A 17,477-nucleotide genomic window follows, 5' to 3' on the forward strand; every position below is an offset into this window, starting at 1 on the left:
GTTTAATCCTGCCTGGAGAGTTTAATCCTGCCTGGAGAGTTTAATCCTACTTATAGTGAGTTTAATACTGCCTGGAAAGTTTAATCCTGCCTGGAGAGTTTAATTCTGCCTGGAGAGTTTAATCCTGCCTGGAGAGTTTAATCCTGCCTGGAGAGTTTAATCCTGCCTGGATGATTTAATCCTGCCTAGAGAGTTTAATCCTGCCTGCAGAGTTTAATCCTGCCTGGAGAGTTTAATCCTACCTGGAGAGTTTAATCCTGCCTGAAGAGTTTAATCCTGCCTGAAGGGTTTAATCCTGCCCGGAGGGTTTAATCCTGCCTAGAGAGTTTAATCCTGCCTGGAGAGTTTAATCCTGCCTGGAGAGTTTAATCCTGCCTGGAGGATTTAATCCTGCCTGGAGAGTTTAATTCTGCCTGGAGGGTTTAATCCTGCCTGGAGGGTTTAATCCTGCCTGGAGGGTTTAATCTTGCCTGGAGAGTTTAATCCTGCCTAGTTAGTTTAATCCTGTCTGGAGAGTTATATCCTGTCTGGAGAGCTTAATCCTGTGTGGAGGGTTTAATCCTACCCGGACCAAATCTCCGGATTTTATAAACCCCACACAGCAAGTTTAAACACCTATTCGTTTTAAATCCAAATCAAAAGATACATTTTCTTCAAACTAGTTTTTCTATTCTTAATTTATTCTCATCTTTTGATAAAGTTTGACGGAGAAGACTCACAAGTTGATATATTGTTGGATCAGAAGGATAGATCTAATTCACTTAAAATAAACTATTTTATTTATACACTACTATACACAGAGGATATTGTAATTAATGAAATTATGAAGAGATGGATTTGAACAATAAAGTTCGATAATAATTTTTTTCTCAGAATATTTTTATCGTTAATAAAAAGCACTCTATCATTCCATGTCTATTTCAATAAAACTGGATTTATGATTAATATTTTTGTTATTCAACATAATCTGCAGTACTCTGACAAAATAAATTCAATTTCTATTCTAAATATGCTTTAGGTTGTTCTTGTTCATGGACATTGGTACTACTACAGAGTCTCCCTGCTTGTACAGTACTTTTTCTACAAGGTTTGTACATTTATTTATTTACTGTCGACAACATTTAATAATGAGATATATTTATTAGACAAATCATTTTATCATTTCTTTCCAGACCTTCAAGGAAGAAACTGAAATATTTCAACGTTCTACTATTTTATCATTTCGAAAATTTGGGAAGAGTAGTTCAGACTAGCTTTTGAGTATTTAGTTGATACGTTCACAGTTTAAACATATTCATTTCTTATAATAATTATCTGTAGTGATTGTACGATGTACTGTACAGTGTTCCGAACAGTATACTGTACATTGTACAACGTACAAACTTTCGTAATCAATAAAATAAAATATCACATTTTTGTAGTTCAGACGGTGTACACTGTATATGTACTGTGTACTGTATATTTATTTCTGTCCTTTAAAAACTTCATAATATACATATTTATGAACTTTTGTTGGTTTATTTTTTATTTATATCTTAATGCTGAGTACTTGAACCATAATTATTTGTTGATGAAAAAAGAGAAGAATTTTTCTAATTTCTTTATCAAGCTAAAGATCAATTGTTCTAATTGCTTAATCAAGCTAAAGATCAATTGTTCTAATTGCTTAATCAAGCTTAAGATCAATTGTTCTAAGTGCTTAATCAAGATAAAGATCAATTGTTCTAATTGCTTTATCAAGCTAAAGATCAATTGTTCTAATTGCTTAATCAAGATAAAGATCAATTGTTCTGATTGCTTCATCAAGCTAAAGATCAATTGTTTTAATTGTTCAGAATGTTGCTTGTTTTACCTGTCAGTTCTACTACGCGTTCTATTCAAACTTCTCCACACAAACCTTGTTTGACGGGATCAGCTTGACCCTGTACAACATCTGCTACACTTCCTTCCCTATATTTGTATTCTCCCTCCTAGAGAAGGTAAATATTCTCTTCAATTTCAGGATTAAATTATGAAGATTCGTCACTAGGCGGTTAAATAATTTTATCAATGACTAGCTGCAGTGCCTGGCATTGCCCGTGTTTATATTATAATGCATTGTTGTTGTTGTAGTTGCCATAGAACCATGGACATGGACTTTTATTGTGAGTTTTTTTGGCCTCCAATTGAATAATGCATCTTCATAGTTAATCCCGTGGTTTATCCCTGCATGGTATTAAAACATGATTTTAGCTGAAGTGCCATGGATTCCCTTTCAAACAGTTAGCTGAAGCTGAATGTATTTGAATTGTAATTATTTACACTCTTAATATGGATTCATGTAAACCCCCTGGATTTAGGGTGGAGGGCAATGAATCCAAGAGCAACCCCCCCCCTTCCCTGCATACGCCTCTGATCAGGACCCTGAATCTTTTAAGATGATATTTCTACCTTCTTCCATTTAGTTCAACCAGAATCTAAAAATCAACAATGTTCTGATATACAAAAAGTACCATATTTTGTTCTTAGGAAAACTAAAACAACATTCAAATATTTGTTCTTGCATATTTCCGATTTATTATAGTTTTCCAAAGTTTCAATTGGTCGTCCTTTAAGACACATGCTTTATCAAAACTCGTTTATTCAAGAATAGGAAAAATATCTTTCTATTAGGAAGAAAGTTTGCTATTTCTCGAGTTCGGAGATAAAACTTAATTTACATATATTCATTTATTAAGAAAATTGTAAATTAGCATACTAATTAGTTAATTAATTAGAAAGTTGAATAATTAGCATACCTATACCCATTTAACACTGCTTATTATAATAATTATGCTTAATGCCAAATATTTATTTGCAAGGACAAGAACTATCCAAATATTTATTTGCAAGGACAAGAACTATCCAAATATTTATTTGCAAGGACAAATATCCAAATATTTATTTGCAAGGACAAGAACTATCCAAATTTTGTTGTAAGGACAAGAACTATCCATTCCAAATTATCGATTAGTCGACGGAAAGAATTCTCTTATTATCATTATTCGAATACTGATGAACTTTGAGATTTGTAAACGGAGGTGGAAATAGGGGGGTTATTGGGGTTATTGCGGTTATTTACTCCCCCCGTAATTACCCCTGAACAGCAGGGATCACTCACTTACTGCCCCTGCAAGTTATAACTCCGCAGAATTGCCCCCTTCAAAAAAAATTCCCTATTAATTAGTCTGCTTTTAACACCTTATTAAAACGACGACTATTTTCATGAAAGTAGAAGTTTTTGTGACATTCAGCAGGCTGCCTATTCCTAAACTCTGGCTCCTTCACTCACACACAACTGGTTATAATAAATCATAAATTATGATAATGATTTATAATATTTTTGTAGGTCAAGTCAACAAAGAACAGAATTAGTATTTAGTAAATTTATTTTGTAGTTTCATTAGAAAGACTGTGATCCACATTATATGTTTGTTTGGGCCAGCGAAGACTTTGAATATGTTGATTTTTATTTTTTCCTTAGCTTTAAAATTCTATTGTTTCTGTCCTAGAGAACGCTTTTTGCCCCTCCCCTCCCCTTTTTTTAAAGGTTAGAATAACAGAGACAAAATTAATGCAAAGTTTTGCAGAGCAGAATTGCTATTTACGCCACTGTTTGTAAAATATTAATAAAAAATGTATTTAGAATTTAGACAAGAGATATCTTCTCGAGAACCCTAGTCAGTACAAGAGACACTACAGGTTAGAAAAATATTTTCCCTGAAAAAAAATATCACCTAAATGTGGTACGAATTCAAAATAACTAAAACTAAGACAGTAAAAAATATTTACTAAATGCAATTGTAATTTTTGTAATTTTTGTTCGATATTGGTTTCAGTTTTGAAACTTTTTTATTAAACCAATATGTAAAATTCCTGTTTTCATTTATCAAAATTCCATTTTGGTTTTTGAAAATATTTGAGAAAAATATTATCTTTCTAGATATTACATTTGTGCGTTATTAATGAAAATTTTGTATATTTCGCTAAAATAAAATATTTAATATTTTAAATCATTAAAATGTTTCAGTAACAAGCTTTTACAGTGGAGAGAATTCTTTCTCTGGTTTTTTCAGGTCAGTTTCAGAAACATGAGAAGGATTCAAATGAGGAGTTTATTTTTTACTTTTCAGTAAAAGGTTTCCTTATCATTTTTTTCTGTCCATTGACATTAATCAGCATTTTTTCTCAAATTTTTTTTAAATACTAAAAAGTGTACAGAAATTAAATAACTCTTAATTCTCAGGCAGTCTGGCATTCTGTTGTTTTCTACTTCGGCTGGTATCTTTTCTGGTCATATATACCAACATCAGGTGAAACTTTGTGAAAGTGAATAGGGAATGGGGAAAATTAACGAGAAAAGAAATAATAAAAACTGATTTAGAAAACAGAAATCATGATGATTTGATTTTGAAATTTTGATTTTGTTAAATGATGTTTGGATATAATAGCTGTACCCTAGAATATAATAGCTAGATATAAAGTACCCTAGAAAAGTAGACGCTGGGTTAACCACACAAGATGAGACTTCAGACCCGAGTTTACGGAGTTGATTCTGTCTGTTTCCTTATAATTATGATTCCCTATAACTTTAAACTTCTTTCTTTCTTTGCTTAATCATTAAATAAGTCAGAAGATTTAAATTAACCATGATATCTTCATATTTCAAGAGTTTCGGGTCGTCTTTACAGTCCTTTGTGGGTAACCCTGAAAGTCAGTGCATAGTTTTAATTGTAAGATAAATTTACGATGGTTGTAATATGAACATATAGTTTATTATCAATCCAGATATTAGATTATTTAATTAATGGAGATCAGAGAGAACCTTGTATTTAACATCTTGGATAACCCTTGCTACAGTAGTACTCAGTTCCATTTACTGTTTAGCACTCATTTCAGGATTCGTCTCTAATTGGACGATGTGATAGTTAGATAAATTGATTGATTAGATGTTACCGCCGATGCCTTTTCTATTGGTTCTAAATAGTCACCAAGTACGTGATTGAACCCTGATGACATTAGACGCCACTAGAAAAACTAAACAACTACGTTCTGTATTTGTAATTTAATTGTTTAGGTGGATTAAGTTTAAATATGAGTGATGCCGCAAACCTGGATCAAACTAGTTTTGGAACTGCTATCTACTCATCTGTAGTAGCTCATGTTAACCTTAGGTAACAAATTTTGAGGTGGGGGGGCATCAAGAATACGGGGAGTGGGACAATGCTTTCTTACACAAAGAACAACGTATTTCACCATAAATTTTATCTCCCCTCGCTCTGAACAAATCCTTAATTCTACAATTGTACAATTTAAATTCTTTACTTTCAACATTTTTATTCTTGGAGTTTTCTCAAGCGATTAGATTTTGTCCCTAAACTTCTTGTTCTCTTTATTATTCAATCATAACCCTAATCCAGAGATATAAGATCTTTATATCAACCAGCATCTGTGATAATTTAGGTTACTTTTCCAGTCCCGTAGTTGGAACCCTGTTCTCATTTTTGGTATTATCGCCAGTATTATCTTCTATATTGGGTTCAACTTCCTCTGCCACTCTCTTAGGTAATTAAAATATAAATCTTTTTTAAAATGCAGGCCTCGGGAGTATTTATATGTTTACTAGCTGAAGGGCCCCGTTTTGCCCGTGGAAAAAAATATTTGGGAAAAAAATATTAAAAAAATTTGTTGTTGAAACAAAAAAATTTCGATCTTTTTAGCCTGTAACACCCCACGGCCACCCATGAGTGTCCACAAAAAATTTCAATCCTATCGGTCCAGCCGTAAGGCCACTATATGCAACATATATATGAATGTCTTGTTTTATTTTATAGATTTTTGTTTTAAAATCCTCGGCTCCATCCCCCCCTTATTAAACAATAATTTTTCTTCTTAGTTTAGTGTTTTTAAGCGATAACTTAATCATGAATGTCCAATTGTCCCTTTTCATTATTTTCCCCCCAAAAAGGTTTGTAAATCATTTTCAGGGACGGATTGGAGTGATGGGGAGTATTTTACCCCTGTGCCAATGAATTATATTCCCCTCCAGAGCTGTAATAATATATTTTATAGTTTACCCAGTGGAATATCCTCAACACTGGGAGAAAGTGTAGAATCTGATATCTGGGTTCCCTTCGACTTCTCCACTTACTGGGTCTATCATCATGTTCTCTCCTCTCCTGGAGTTTGGTTGTTTACCCTTCTTCTCCTTGTAATCGCAATCATGCCTGATGTTGTTATCCGGGTCCTTAGAAAACATTGGTTATCTATAGAAGGAGGAATATGGGTATGTAGTGTCACGTTTTGATTATACCCTGCAGCCAGCTTACAACATTTAAAAACTTGTTTTAAGCAATTATATGTTCAAACTTAAAATCTTTTTGACCGACCAAACCCTTTTCCATGGCGTCATGATGTTCCACACAAAAATTTGACCCGATCTTACGTAAACTATAGAGGTCCTGGTAAATAGTCTAGTAAGTCTTAGCTTTAGATCCCATTTCCATTCATTAAATGTAGAATTTTTTCGTTGTTACTATTAAATACTTTTTGTTTGGATGACTTCTACAGTTTTCTTACTGAGGTGCTTGGAGTAATATGTTGAATAATATAAATTTGTATTGCAGAGTGCCCGGAAGGCTGTGAACAGTACAATGAATAAAGGAAACTATGAACTAGACAATGTTTACAACAACTACGGATATTCTAATCAGGAGGTTCAGATTAGATCTGCTTCTCTTAAAGAATTTGAGATTCAAGAAATATCTTGAATTTAAACCTTGCTCAAGGTGTGCTTTGTACACGCGTGACAAGCTCAAGGTACTTTAGGTATTGAACAGATCTAGAAGATTCCAAATTTTTCTAAGAAAGGATGAAAAACTAAATTTGTTTAATTAGGCCATAAATGTAACCTGGTGCCAAGAATGGGATGATTAGATTACTTGGTTCAAATAACTAAAAATCTAACTGCGGACAGTTTACATCAAAATTTCCATATTGTATGAAAAAGAGTCAAAGCGGAATTTTTAACAGCATTTACAAAATAAATTAATGTACCACTTGAAGATATGTCTGTTCATAATTCATACTTTTCATTTTTCTAATTCCTGAAACATGTTGATTTGAATTTTTTAATTTTATTTATTATTTTTCCCGGTTTAAACATATATGTGATACTTCCATTGTTTCTTGTGATACTGTAATTATATTATCAAAGTTGTGTTTTTAATACTTTTGACTCTCGTATTTAATATTTTTACCTAACTTTACATCAGCAGAAGTAAATAACACTATAATTTTAATCCCTCTTTCTCTTGCAACTATTTTAGAATAATTCAGTTTTTTTTCACATTATCAAAGGGTTTTAATTCTATTGTATTAGTAATAATCTTAAAGAAGCTGGCATTATGTAATATATATTTATATCAAATTTATAGAATAAAAACATGAAATATACAATTATAATATTATATTTTAAAATTAGTTACTGAGAGTGTCAAGTATGTATTATGTATGAAGCTCTAGACAACATTTAGAAGCTTCTGATCTACATTCAGTTTAATACAAACCTGAAAAGAAAAACGAATATCAATAATTAAATCTTAATAAAAGATGAATATTGTTTAACCTCGATGAATCTATCGTAATCTATGGCATCTCCTTGATATTCCTTGATTTCCATAATCGCCTCAACAATAAGTTAAATAAGTTTAAGTATGTAATTATTAATCATCAAGAAAGAATAAAAGACTTCAATATTAAATTGTTAAGAATGAATTAAACTTATTCCTTTTCTGCTATAGCTCTGATCTCTCCTTTCCTAACCTCACCTAGAGCAACAGATAATATCTCCTCTAGGCCAGCTGTATTCAACTAATAAGAAATATTGATGAAAATATTTAAAGCACTCAGCACGTTGAAACCCACATATAAGCTCAAGTATACATTTTTAATCAAAAGTACTTCCAAACGAAGGAATAAATTGTAGATCAGAATCAAAATAAAAAACGTTGATCCAATTGTTAATCGGTTAAAATCAGCGTAGGCACGCTAGACCAAATATTTTCTTTTAAAATAATAATGATTAATTGGTTTTACCATTTCAGCATCGTCAAGTTTCATCAACCTAAACAACATATTTAAATCTTGCAAGTTATATTATTATTATTATTATTAAAGATTATTCACACACATTTAATATACATACATATATTACATATTACATATATTAATGGTATAGTTTAAATTTGTTTTGTTAGGAATGATATTAGATGTATTCATTATTCACTCTCATAATCTCCAATTTCATAAACCTGCTATTTTAAAGAAATCTATAGTCAGACTTTTGATAATATTTTTCTTTCAGGAATAAATTCCTTGCACTTAAAAAGTTGATTCAGGAAAAGTAACAATAAAAATGTAAGCAATATTTAGAACAGGTCAGCTTGTAATTAAAACATATTCTAACTGCATACAGACTTTTTCAGCATATTCTTGATGTTTCTAATAGACTTGACATCCAGACTAATCAAAGGGTGTAAACCCATTATCGATGTTGCAGGTAGACTTGACATCCACATTTCGCACTCATCAAAGGGTCTAATCCAATTTTTGTTTCTAGTAGACTTTTAACATCCACAATAATCAAAGGGTATAAACCCATTCTCGATGTTTCCCGTAGACTTTTAACATCCACAATAATCAAAGGGTATAAACCCATTCTCGATGTTTCTAGTAGACTTGACATCCACAATAATCAAGGACAGAAGTAATTTCTAGTGACCCTTTAATTATAGTCGAAACATGACAGTTAGAGCTTGAATATTGTTTTTGATCTAGAAATAATGTGCGGCATTCATTTGTCAACCTACCCTTGAAGCATAAATCACAAAATTTCCCAAGTCCCAAGGTACTAATGCAAGGAAAGTTATTTCAGAGATGTACGCATTTTTTGTGCTGCAGTGTACTGTCTTTGGGCGGATGTTCCAGCCTGACATGGGATCTATTTTCACAAAAATGATCTATGAAATATTCTAGTCAAAGCAAGCAAATCTGCCCCTTTAGTAAAAGTAAACTCAACCTATATGAAGCATAACGTCTGACCGCGTCAACCTTGTTGCACCGGCTAGTCCTGTCCATAGAGCTAGGTACAGTACAAGCTGGGACCGGAAAGGTTGACCAGGCTCGGAAATTCAAATGTACTGCGGCTGCCCGTGCTAGGAAACTATTATGTGTGCATTTTTTAAAATTATCAAAATTAAATGCTTTTATGCTCCGCGGATACTAGACGAACACTGATGCATCTATGCTTGTTTACAAATTCCGTCCAGAGAGAACTGGTTTCAATATGTACGCAGAGCATACGCGACCGCAATCAACTTTCCTTGCATTAGAACCTTGCCTAGTCCTAACATTTCATGTGCCTGTTCTAACTTGTTTGGGCTTTCAATATACAGGAGATATTAAGAATTTTGTTCATATTTCAATTTTTTAAATAACACCAAAATTGACTAAATCTGAACGACATTCTTAATCCGGTAGGTTTGAAAGCGAAAAAGTGTTTATGTACGTGATGTATATATGTTTGTTTATATATGTACCTGAAAAGAAAAGTAAGTCTATGTACTCTTGTAAGATGAGGAGATTTTCTCAGGTTAGGCTCGAATAAAGCGATCAGTTTGCAGAAATGGCTGAAATAATATTGATTATAGTTCTATTTTAATTAATTCAAGCAGTAAACTGTCTTGGGGGCAAACCAGTGATTATTTATGTTATACACAGCGTTTCTAACTGAAAAGACATCAATATATAGCTGGCTTTAGGTGTTTATTATGAATTATCCCTCTTCATAGACTTCACCTTAAGTCCATATACTCTGCCCTTTCTGCTGAAGGATTGAGATCGTAAGGGGGATAGAGAGCTGTACATGCCAGCTTTTCTGCCATAGGGTTCGCACCAAGAGATATAATAGCAGTCAGATCTTCCTTAGTTAGATATCCTAGACAAATATTTTCCTTAGTTAGATATCCGAGACAAATATATATTCCTTAGATAGATATCCTAGAAAAATTTCCTTAAGAATCTGAAGCGTATCCTGCATAAATAATGTTGGGCATACTGTATAAACTGTAATTTAAAACATGAAAGATTTTTTGGCTGTGAAGCTACAAGTTTGCTTTATAACGTTATTACTTTTTGTCAGAGTTACCATTTTGCATAATTTAATAAAAGTTTATTTTTAAATAAATTAATATTTCAAAGTGTATTAAACTTTTATTTTTGTCGAGCCGTTTTAAGGCAAAAGAGACCTGAAATGTTTAAGCAAGGGATAAAATTAAGTTATAGATAAATTTATTTAATTACAAATTAAATAAATTATTGAATTGACGAAACAAAACTTAAAACTTTTTCTTTTAACAGTTTAATTATGCATAAAAATGGACAGTGAAATTTAAGTAAAAAGTAAAATTTTTAATTGTTTTACTTTTATGCTTTCGAGATGTAAAATGATTGAAGTAAATCGAAAAAAACGGATAGATTTTACTCATTTATTTTAACATTGAAGTTTGCTTTAAACCCCTCACACCAGCCCGTCCCCATCCCTCTCACAAAAATGTTATCCCTGGTCTAAACAAACCTTTTAAAGTTAACAATGAATCCTAGAAAATAACAGAAAGAATTTAGAGATAAAAAGGTTTTATCTATTCATACACTCTGTATTCATGAATGACGTAGCAGATTTTTTATCATTCCATTTTATAATCTTATTAAATAATTTTACAGTCCAGAGGATTTGAGATTAAGTCTGAAAAAGACTTTTCAGGAAGATAAGAACCAGTCTAGGTTTTAACGGAGTCTTGTTACCTTTCTTTTGTTTGTCTAAAACATCAAATCTTTCACTTAATCTCGTCACAAATGCAGTCGACAAATCAGTTTCCTGTGCCAAAGCTTCGACATCTCGGCTGGGCTCATTTTTCGCAAACTTATTTCCCATTTTGTTAACTTGGCTTTAAATTTGTTTAAGGAAATACTCCCGGATTTAATAAGATGTTGTTTGCGGATTTCTAGAAACAGAAATCGGAGTTCATAAAGATATGAAGTTATTTATGAGATCATTTATTTGATAACTATATTTAATAATTCATGACATGTCCTTATTATATTTATTGTGCATAGAGAAAGTTGTGCGTACAGTGTACATTTTACATTTCACATTTATTTGATAATTAATTACATATGTAAGAATAATAGGGATAAGTTAAAGGGATCGGAAATATATAAATGCAATATTCAAATGAGAACAAAAAAAGTTTATAACTTTTCTCTAAAACATCTTAAGTACTGCTGAAGGTCAAAGATAGAACTAGTCTCAATTAATACCGCGATTTTTAAAAATGCTTTGAAAGGTTGCGTTTTATTTTTTAACATTTGAGCCTTAAACAAATTTAATAGATGCTAACAGAGTATTAAAATCAAAATCAGCAAACCAAACTTTTAAAAAATCTCCCAAAAACAATTTGACAAACGGTTGGCTTATCACACAGTAGATTCATTATATCAGTCTTTACGTTAATTTTACTGTATTATTATTATTATTATTATTCAATATACAAATACAATACCAATTTGATTAGTTATTTATTGATTAAACACATTTCGAATTTAAATAATCTAACAAGTAGATTATATTTACACTAACATTAACATTTGAATTCAAAGCAAGATCGACACTTCTTAAAAGTATTTTTTTAAACGGTGAAGTTCAAACTGAATAATATTATCTTTAAACATATTATAGAATAATTTAATGCATGAAAACCTAATCCTCAATATCACACAAAATGCATAAAAGTTGAATTTTTCTATTTCTCAGATCTAAATAGCATCGTCCCAACAAACGGACTCAAGCCGATATCCTCTCTTTACTCGTCCTAAAGGTCGGTTTCTCTGGTTATTAACTCGTCCGTCCTTTGCCCCTGCTTCTGCTCGTCCTGCCGCCACTACAGAACGCAAAAACTCGTCCTGGAAAATTTAAATTGCAGAGTAAAAAATATTTATGGCGGTCTTAACAAAAAATTAAGTGTCTTTTGTATTTTGCATTTTAAATCGAATGGTTTTGGATTGTTCGAAGATAACTCAAATTGAAGGAATAAGAAATGTGGTTTTTTACTTATATCAAAAGTGCGTGAAAAAAAAATCAGTGATAAAATAATAGAAAAATTGTTACTGTTTTAAAACCATATTTTGGGAAAGTTGAGGAGTAGTTTTTCATCCTTTTCTAAATATTGAGAACCAACCAACCTTAGTTTTCTATACATTGAGAACTACCAACCTTAGTTTTCAAAATATTGAGAACTACCAACCTTAGTTTTCTAAATATTGAGAACTACTAACCTTAGTTTTCTAAATATTGAGAACTACCAACCTTTGTATCAAACTCAGTCCCGACATCTGTGAGAACACTCACACTCTCGTTGTAATGACAGCGACGAATATACTCTGATATTAAACCTATATAATTAGATTTAACAAATAATTTTCCTTGAGTAGAGGAAAAAAGTCTATGACAGATTAGAGTGAATAAGAGAAAGAGCAGGGTTGAAATATCGAACTCTGAACAGGACGGAGTAGAAAAATATAAACTTAGAACGAATTGGTGTAATAAATTCTAACAGAGTATTAAAATCAANCAGTAAGAAGTAGAAAAATGTAAATAAGAACAGGAAGAAGTAAATAAATGTAAAATAGAAATGTAATGTAACCACCATCCGCAGAAGCCGCCTCAAAATAATTGGGGAATGGATAACCAGATCAATGCTTGAAATCCTTATTTTGCTAATCTAAATTTATTTTGTATCCAGAAAAGTGTCTAAAATTCAACCAATCAGTGTGGCGAATGCAGAATTTCGAACAACCAATCAGAAGTCGGGAAAATTCTTATTGGTCGGAATCCAATAGGGATATAAAAAAGAGGGGGAAAGAGTGGATGAAGCAGAAATCCCAAGCATTTACTGTGGATATTCAGACTATGCGATTATTTTTAAGGGTATCCCATTTTTAAGTATTCAGCTCGGTACAGAATAGATATATTAAGCCTATATAACAGGACACGAGATGTTTATGTAGAACAGGATGAATTTGATATATTGGTAATAGAAACTGATGAGGTATAGTAATAGATGTAGTGGAATAGATGTAGTGGAATTCACTAAAATAACTGCTATAAAAAGTTTCATCATTTTAAAGATCGGATCTACTTTAAAGTGTTGCAACACCTTAGCCTTTTATTTTGCCAGCCTAACTAACTTTTATTATTCTACAGCCAATAGACATTTACAGTAAACAACTTTAAAGTATTGTTTTTAACGTAGGTTTTTAAGACGTAAGTGGCTAAATACTGAACGATTTTAGCATGAGACTTTGCTAATTTTAGATCACTGAGTTTGGATAACGACGACATTAAGGATATTTATGACTAAAACTAAACAGACAATAAGGATAATTCTGTCTATACCTGATATATCCACGACATCAAGAATTGATCCCATAATCTCCTTATTCTTAGTCTGAGGTACTGAGTTGGTGACAATAACCTGTAAACAAACAAATAAACAATCTCTATCTTGAGTTATCAATATGTAACCTGAGGTATTGAGTTGGTGACAATAACCTGTAAACAAACAAACAAATCTCTACCTTGAGTTATCAATATGTAACCTGAGGTTCGTCCTTACCTTATCCAGGTTGTCTGCTTCACACAGGATATCCTTGGCATCTCCAGAGAACAAACCATGTGCAGCAAACACATAAACCCTCCTACATATACAACGGGTAAGAGAATGTTTTGAAAATAGTTTTGTATTAATCAGATCAAATTAGACTTTTTGGAAAACCTACTCCTAGCCCCCCTACTTGAAGAAAAATACTAAATATGGAATGAAATTAAGACTCGATTCGTTAGATATTTTCTAGTAGTGGTTTATCTGGTGCTTCCTCTCCTAGCTAGCCTGGGAAATCGCTACTAATTCACAGCTAGAAAATGTCTAACGAATCGGATATTAGTTTGTAATGGTCACACCATTTAAATAAAATATATTAAATCAAAATAATTCAAAATTTAAAAAAGACTACATTTCATTAACTGGAAGGGTTCCATAGAAATTTTTTGTATATAAATCTTATATTATGTATTACCCTGCTCCATGGGATTGTAGAACCTCCAGAGCAAGACGTATAGTTGCTCCAGTATCTATCATATCATCAACCAGGATACAATCGAACCCTTTTACCTCTCCAGAGATCTTAAGCAGACGATCTACCATAACTGGAGTCAATTGCAAGTTCTCAGGTGGTTCTATTCCTAAACATTAATTCTTCCGATTGTGATTATTTAAATAAAATATTTCAAAAGTGAAACCTTTTTTGTTCTTACCAGAGAGATGAACAATACTGTCTGTGGCGTCTTCCAGGTCTGGAGATGAGCTAGATCTTGTAGGACTCGTGCTTTTAGAAGATTCACCATTGGAAATCTTCCTGGTCTGAAGAGAGTTCTTGTAGCGGTTGTGGATCATTGCAAACTCCAGTTCTAGGTTAAATAGGGATTTACAGTTTTACAGATATCCTTTATAAACTCCAGTTCTAGTATAAATATAAAGGGGTTTACAGTCTTACAGATTCTTTATAAACTCCAGTTCTAGTATAAATATAAAGGGGTTTAGAGCAGTTTTACAGATCCTTTATAAACTCCAGTTCTAGTATAAATATAAAGGGGTGTTAACAGCCTTACAGGTTCTTATAAACTCCAGTTCTAGTATAAATATAAAGAGGTGTTTACAGTCTTACAGATCCTTTATAAACTCTAGTTCTAGTATAAATATAAAGGGGTGTTTACAGTCTTACAGATCCTTTATAAACTCCAGTTCTAGTATAAATATAAAGGGGTTTAGAGAAGTCTTACAGATCCTTTATTAACTCTAGTTCTATATTAAATATAAAGGTGTTCAGAACATTCTTAAAGATCCTGTAGGAGCTTCATTTCAAGTAAAAATTAAAGGGTTTCCATTGAAACCATCATGACTTGTTAAAGATAAGTCTGATGAATCCATCACCATACCAACAAAATTTAACACAATACATAAACGGGAAAATTTGAAAACCTTAACTTTAAACAATGTTAGGTTTTTTTAGTCGTTTGTTGTATTTCAGAGTTATCTTACCAAGAAAGTTTGCAATCATAACAGATCGTTTAGCACCTCCCTCATCAGGGGCAACGACAATACAATTCTTCCAGTTCGGGATATGATTCTTTATCCAAGTACAAAACAGAGGCTCAACCTAAACCAAAACTAAAGATTCGTCCTTGCAAGTGGAAATGATATAAAGTTCAAAGGCAAAATAAAACTTATGAATTGAGGTAAGCAGATCACTTACCATCTTCCAAACTATTAACAAATGACAGATTATATAAAGGCTTATTTTATTTAGACGAAAGGAGTTGAGTCTTGGCCACAAACTCAAATTTTCTAATCCCTATAATAAATTTAATCCCTGCCAGAATTCATTTTTTGAAATATCTAAGGTCTACGACATTGGGTTGCAAATATATAGGAATTAGAAAATATATAGGAATGCTGTGGCAAAGACTCATTTCCTTTTCATTTGTAGAATTTAAAGATTTTATAAATATAGGTTCTCATATTTGTTAGAACAAGATTGTCATTTTTTTTCAAAAGTTTTTCGACAAAAAAGACGTAGTGAATTACATTAACTGTATCAAAGTTTCTACCTTGAGTGAATCAACAGGAAGATCAAAGAATCCAACTAGTTGAGGTGAATGTGGGTCCAGCATCATGATATGCTCCGCCCCGGCGTTCTGTAACATGTTGGCCAGCAGCTTCGAGGTAATAGGAGATCTTAGAGAAGATTTTTGATCCCCCTGAAACAAGAAATAAAAATTGAGTTATCTGAAAATCACTATTTCAATATTAATTAATTATTTTACCTTTGAATACGGATAGTATGGAGTAATTACTGTTATTGTAGCAGCAGAAGCAAGCTTACAGGAGTTTATTATTAAAAGCAGTTCAATAATAGCATCATTACTGTTCACACCTCCAGTCTGAACAGTTTATTATTAGAAGCAGTTCAATAATAGCATCATTACTGTTCACACCTCCAGTCTGAACAGTTTATTATTAACATCAGTTCAATAATTGCATCATTACTGTTCACACCTCCTGTTAGCATACATCTTTTTTTAAATTTTAGTCGTTTCTAAACATTCAATATAAGATAATTCCTGAAAAGGATTAAAAGTTATGAATAAGGTGAAAATATTACCTGGATTATATAAATATCCCTGTCTCTGACATTGTCGTAAAGCTCAACCTGAGTTTCATTATTCTTGAATTTCCCAAGCTGAACCCGTCCTGTCTTAACTCCAACCTTCCTAGCTATCTGAGCAGTCAACTCTAAACATATCATAGTTAATTGCCGATATTCAGGGACGGGAGACGGAGGTTTTAAGAGAAGGGGGGTGGAGGGAGGAGTTACTAGGAAAGAGATGGGCGTCCTATGAGAGGTGGTTACAGAGTTTCTAGAGTTGATTGAGAGACTGGAGAAGGGAAGACGAATGTTCTGGAAGAAAGAGATGTGGATAAGAAAGAGATGTGGGTACTGTAGATGTCAAGAGGAAGGTTCGGAGATTGGGAAAAGGAGGTCAAGAGGGAGGTCGAGAGGGTGGGAAAAGAAGGTCGAGCGGGTGTAAGAAGGAGGTCCTAGAGAGTTAGATGGAGAAGAATGAGATAATATTTACCTGGACGGGATGATCGTCCAAGGACGGAAGTGTCCGTCTACTTGAAGAAGAATGAGATAATGTTTACCTGGATGGGATGATCCTCCAAGGACGAGAGTATCCATCTACTTGGAGAAGAATGAGATAATATTTACCTGGATGGGATGATCCTCCAAGGACGACCATACTAGATCTGCTGCCACGACGAAAATATTTGGACATTTTATTCTAAAAGTAGAAAGTTTATTTTAAATGTAAATTAACACAGGTACATTTAAATATTACTTATATACTTCTTCAAATTTTCAGAGGAAATATTGTAAACTTGTATTTTGTTCAAAACAGTAAAATGTGAAACTCACTTTCACTGTCCCTTTAAAGGGAGTGTTTGCTTAAAATTTAATCAGATGTTTCTGTAAAGGTAATGTTTCTCAAAATTTTAATCAGATGTTTCTGTAAAGGTAATGTATCTCAAAATTCAATCAGATGTTTCTGTAAAGGTAATGTTTCTCAATATTTCAATTTAGATGTTTCTGTAAAGGTAATGTTTCTCAATATTTCAATCAGATGTTTCTGTAAAGGTAATGTTTCTCAAAAATTCAATCAGATGTTTCTGCAAAGGTAATGTTTCTCAAAATTCAATCAGATGTATCTATACAGGTATTTT

The 17,477-nt window shown here is 32.4% G+C and overlaps 3 protein-coding genes across 3 annotated transcripts in view; 1 reads left to right on the forward strand and 2 right to left on the reverse strand.

Annotated features, from left to right (window-relative positions):
* LOC111708904 (probable phospholipid-transporting ATPase IF) overlaps positions 1-6,916 on the forward strand; it is a 30,885-nt gene extending 23,969 nt beyond the window's left edge. The window contains exons 24-32 of the mRNA XM_023482413.1: positions 1,019-1,087; positions 1,836-1,979; positions 3,665-3,720; positions 4,049-4,094; positions 4,265-4,331; positions 5,096-5,192; positions 5,482-5,583; positions 6,091-6,304; positions 6,645-6,916. Coding sequence (XP_023338181.1) covers positions 1,019-1,087; positions 1,836-1,979; positions 3,665-3,720; positions 4,049-4,094; positions 4,265-4,331; positions 5,096-5,192; positions 5,482-5,583; positions 6,091-6,304; positions 6,645-6,788 — 939 coding nt within the window. The 3' untranslated portion in view covers positions 6,789-6,916. The remainder of the gene's footprint in view (positions 1-1,018; positions 1,088-1,835; positions 1,980-3,664; positions 3,721-4,048; positions 4,095-4,264; positions 4,332-5,095; positions 5,193-5,481; positions 5,584-6,090; positions 6,305-6,644) is intronic.
* Positions 6,917-7,434: 518 nt separating this feature from the next.
* On the reverse strand, positions 7,435-11,095 carry LOC111708660 (calcineurin B homologous protein 1). The gene is made up of 7 exons (XM_023482103.1): positions 10,882-11,095; positions 9,877-10,015; positions 9,618-9,707; positions 8,116-8,143; positions 7,807-7,890; positions 7,646-7,705; positions 7,435-7,586 (listed from the first exon to the last, which is right to left on the reverse strand). Exons 1-7 carry the CDS (start codon positions 11,009-11,011, stop codon positions 7,539-7,541), a joined length of 579 nt encoding a protein of 192 aa, XP_023337871.1. The 5' UTR covers positions 11,012-11,095; the 3' UTR covers positions 7,435-7,538.
* A 710-nt stretch (positions 11,096-11,805) lies between these two features.
* On the reverse strand, positions 11,806-17,046 carry LOC111708651 (ribose-phosphate pyrophosphokinase 2). Its single transcript, XM_023482093.1, has 11 exons — positions 16,966-17,046; positions 16,357-16,487; positions 16,019-16,135; positions 15,803-15,952; positions 15,234-15,351; positions 14,450-14,602; positions 14,212-14,377; positions 13,752-13,833; positions 13,532-13,610; positions 12,443-12,528; positions 11,806-12,039 (listed from the first exon to the last, which is right to left on the reverse strand). The coding sequence occupies exons 1-11, from the start codon at positions 17,030-17,032 to the stop codon at positions 11,893-11,895; spliced, it is 1,296 nt and encodes a 431-aa protein (XP_023337861.1). The 5' UTR covers positions 17,033-17,046; the 3' UTR covers positions 11,806-11,892.
* Positions 17,047-17,477: the final 431 nt, after the last annotated feature.

The sequence above is a fragment of the Eurytemora carolleeae genome, unplaced genomic scaffold (genome assembly GCF_000591075.1).
Source record: "Eurytemora carolleeae unplaced genomic scaffold, Eaff_2.0 scaffold148, whole genome shotgun sequence".
NCBI classification, from domain to species: domain Eukaryota; kingdom Metazoa; phylum Arthropoda; class Copepoda; order Calanoida; family Temoridae; genus Eurytemora; species Eurytemora carolleeae.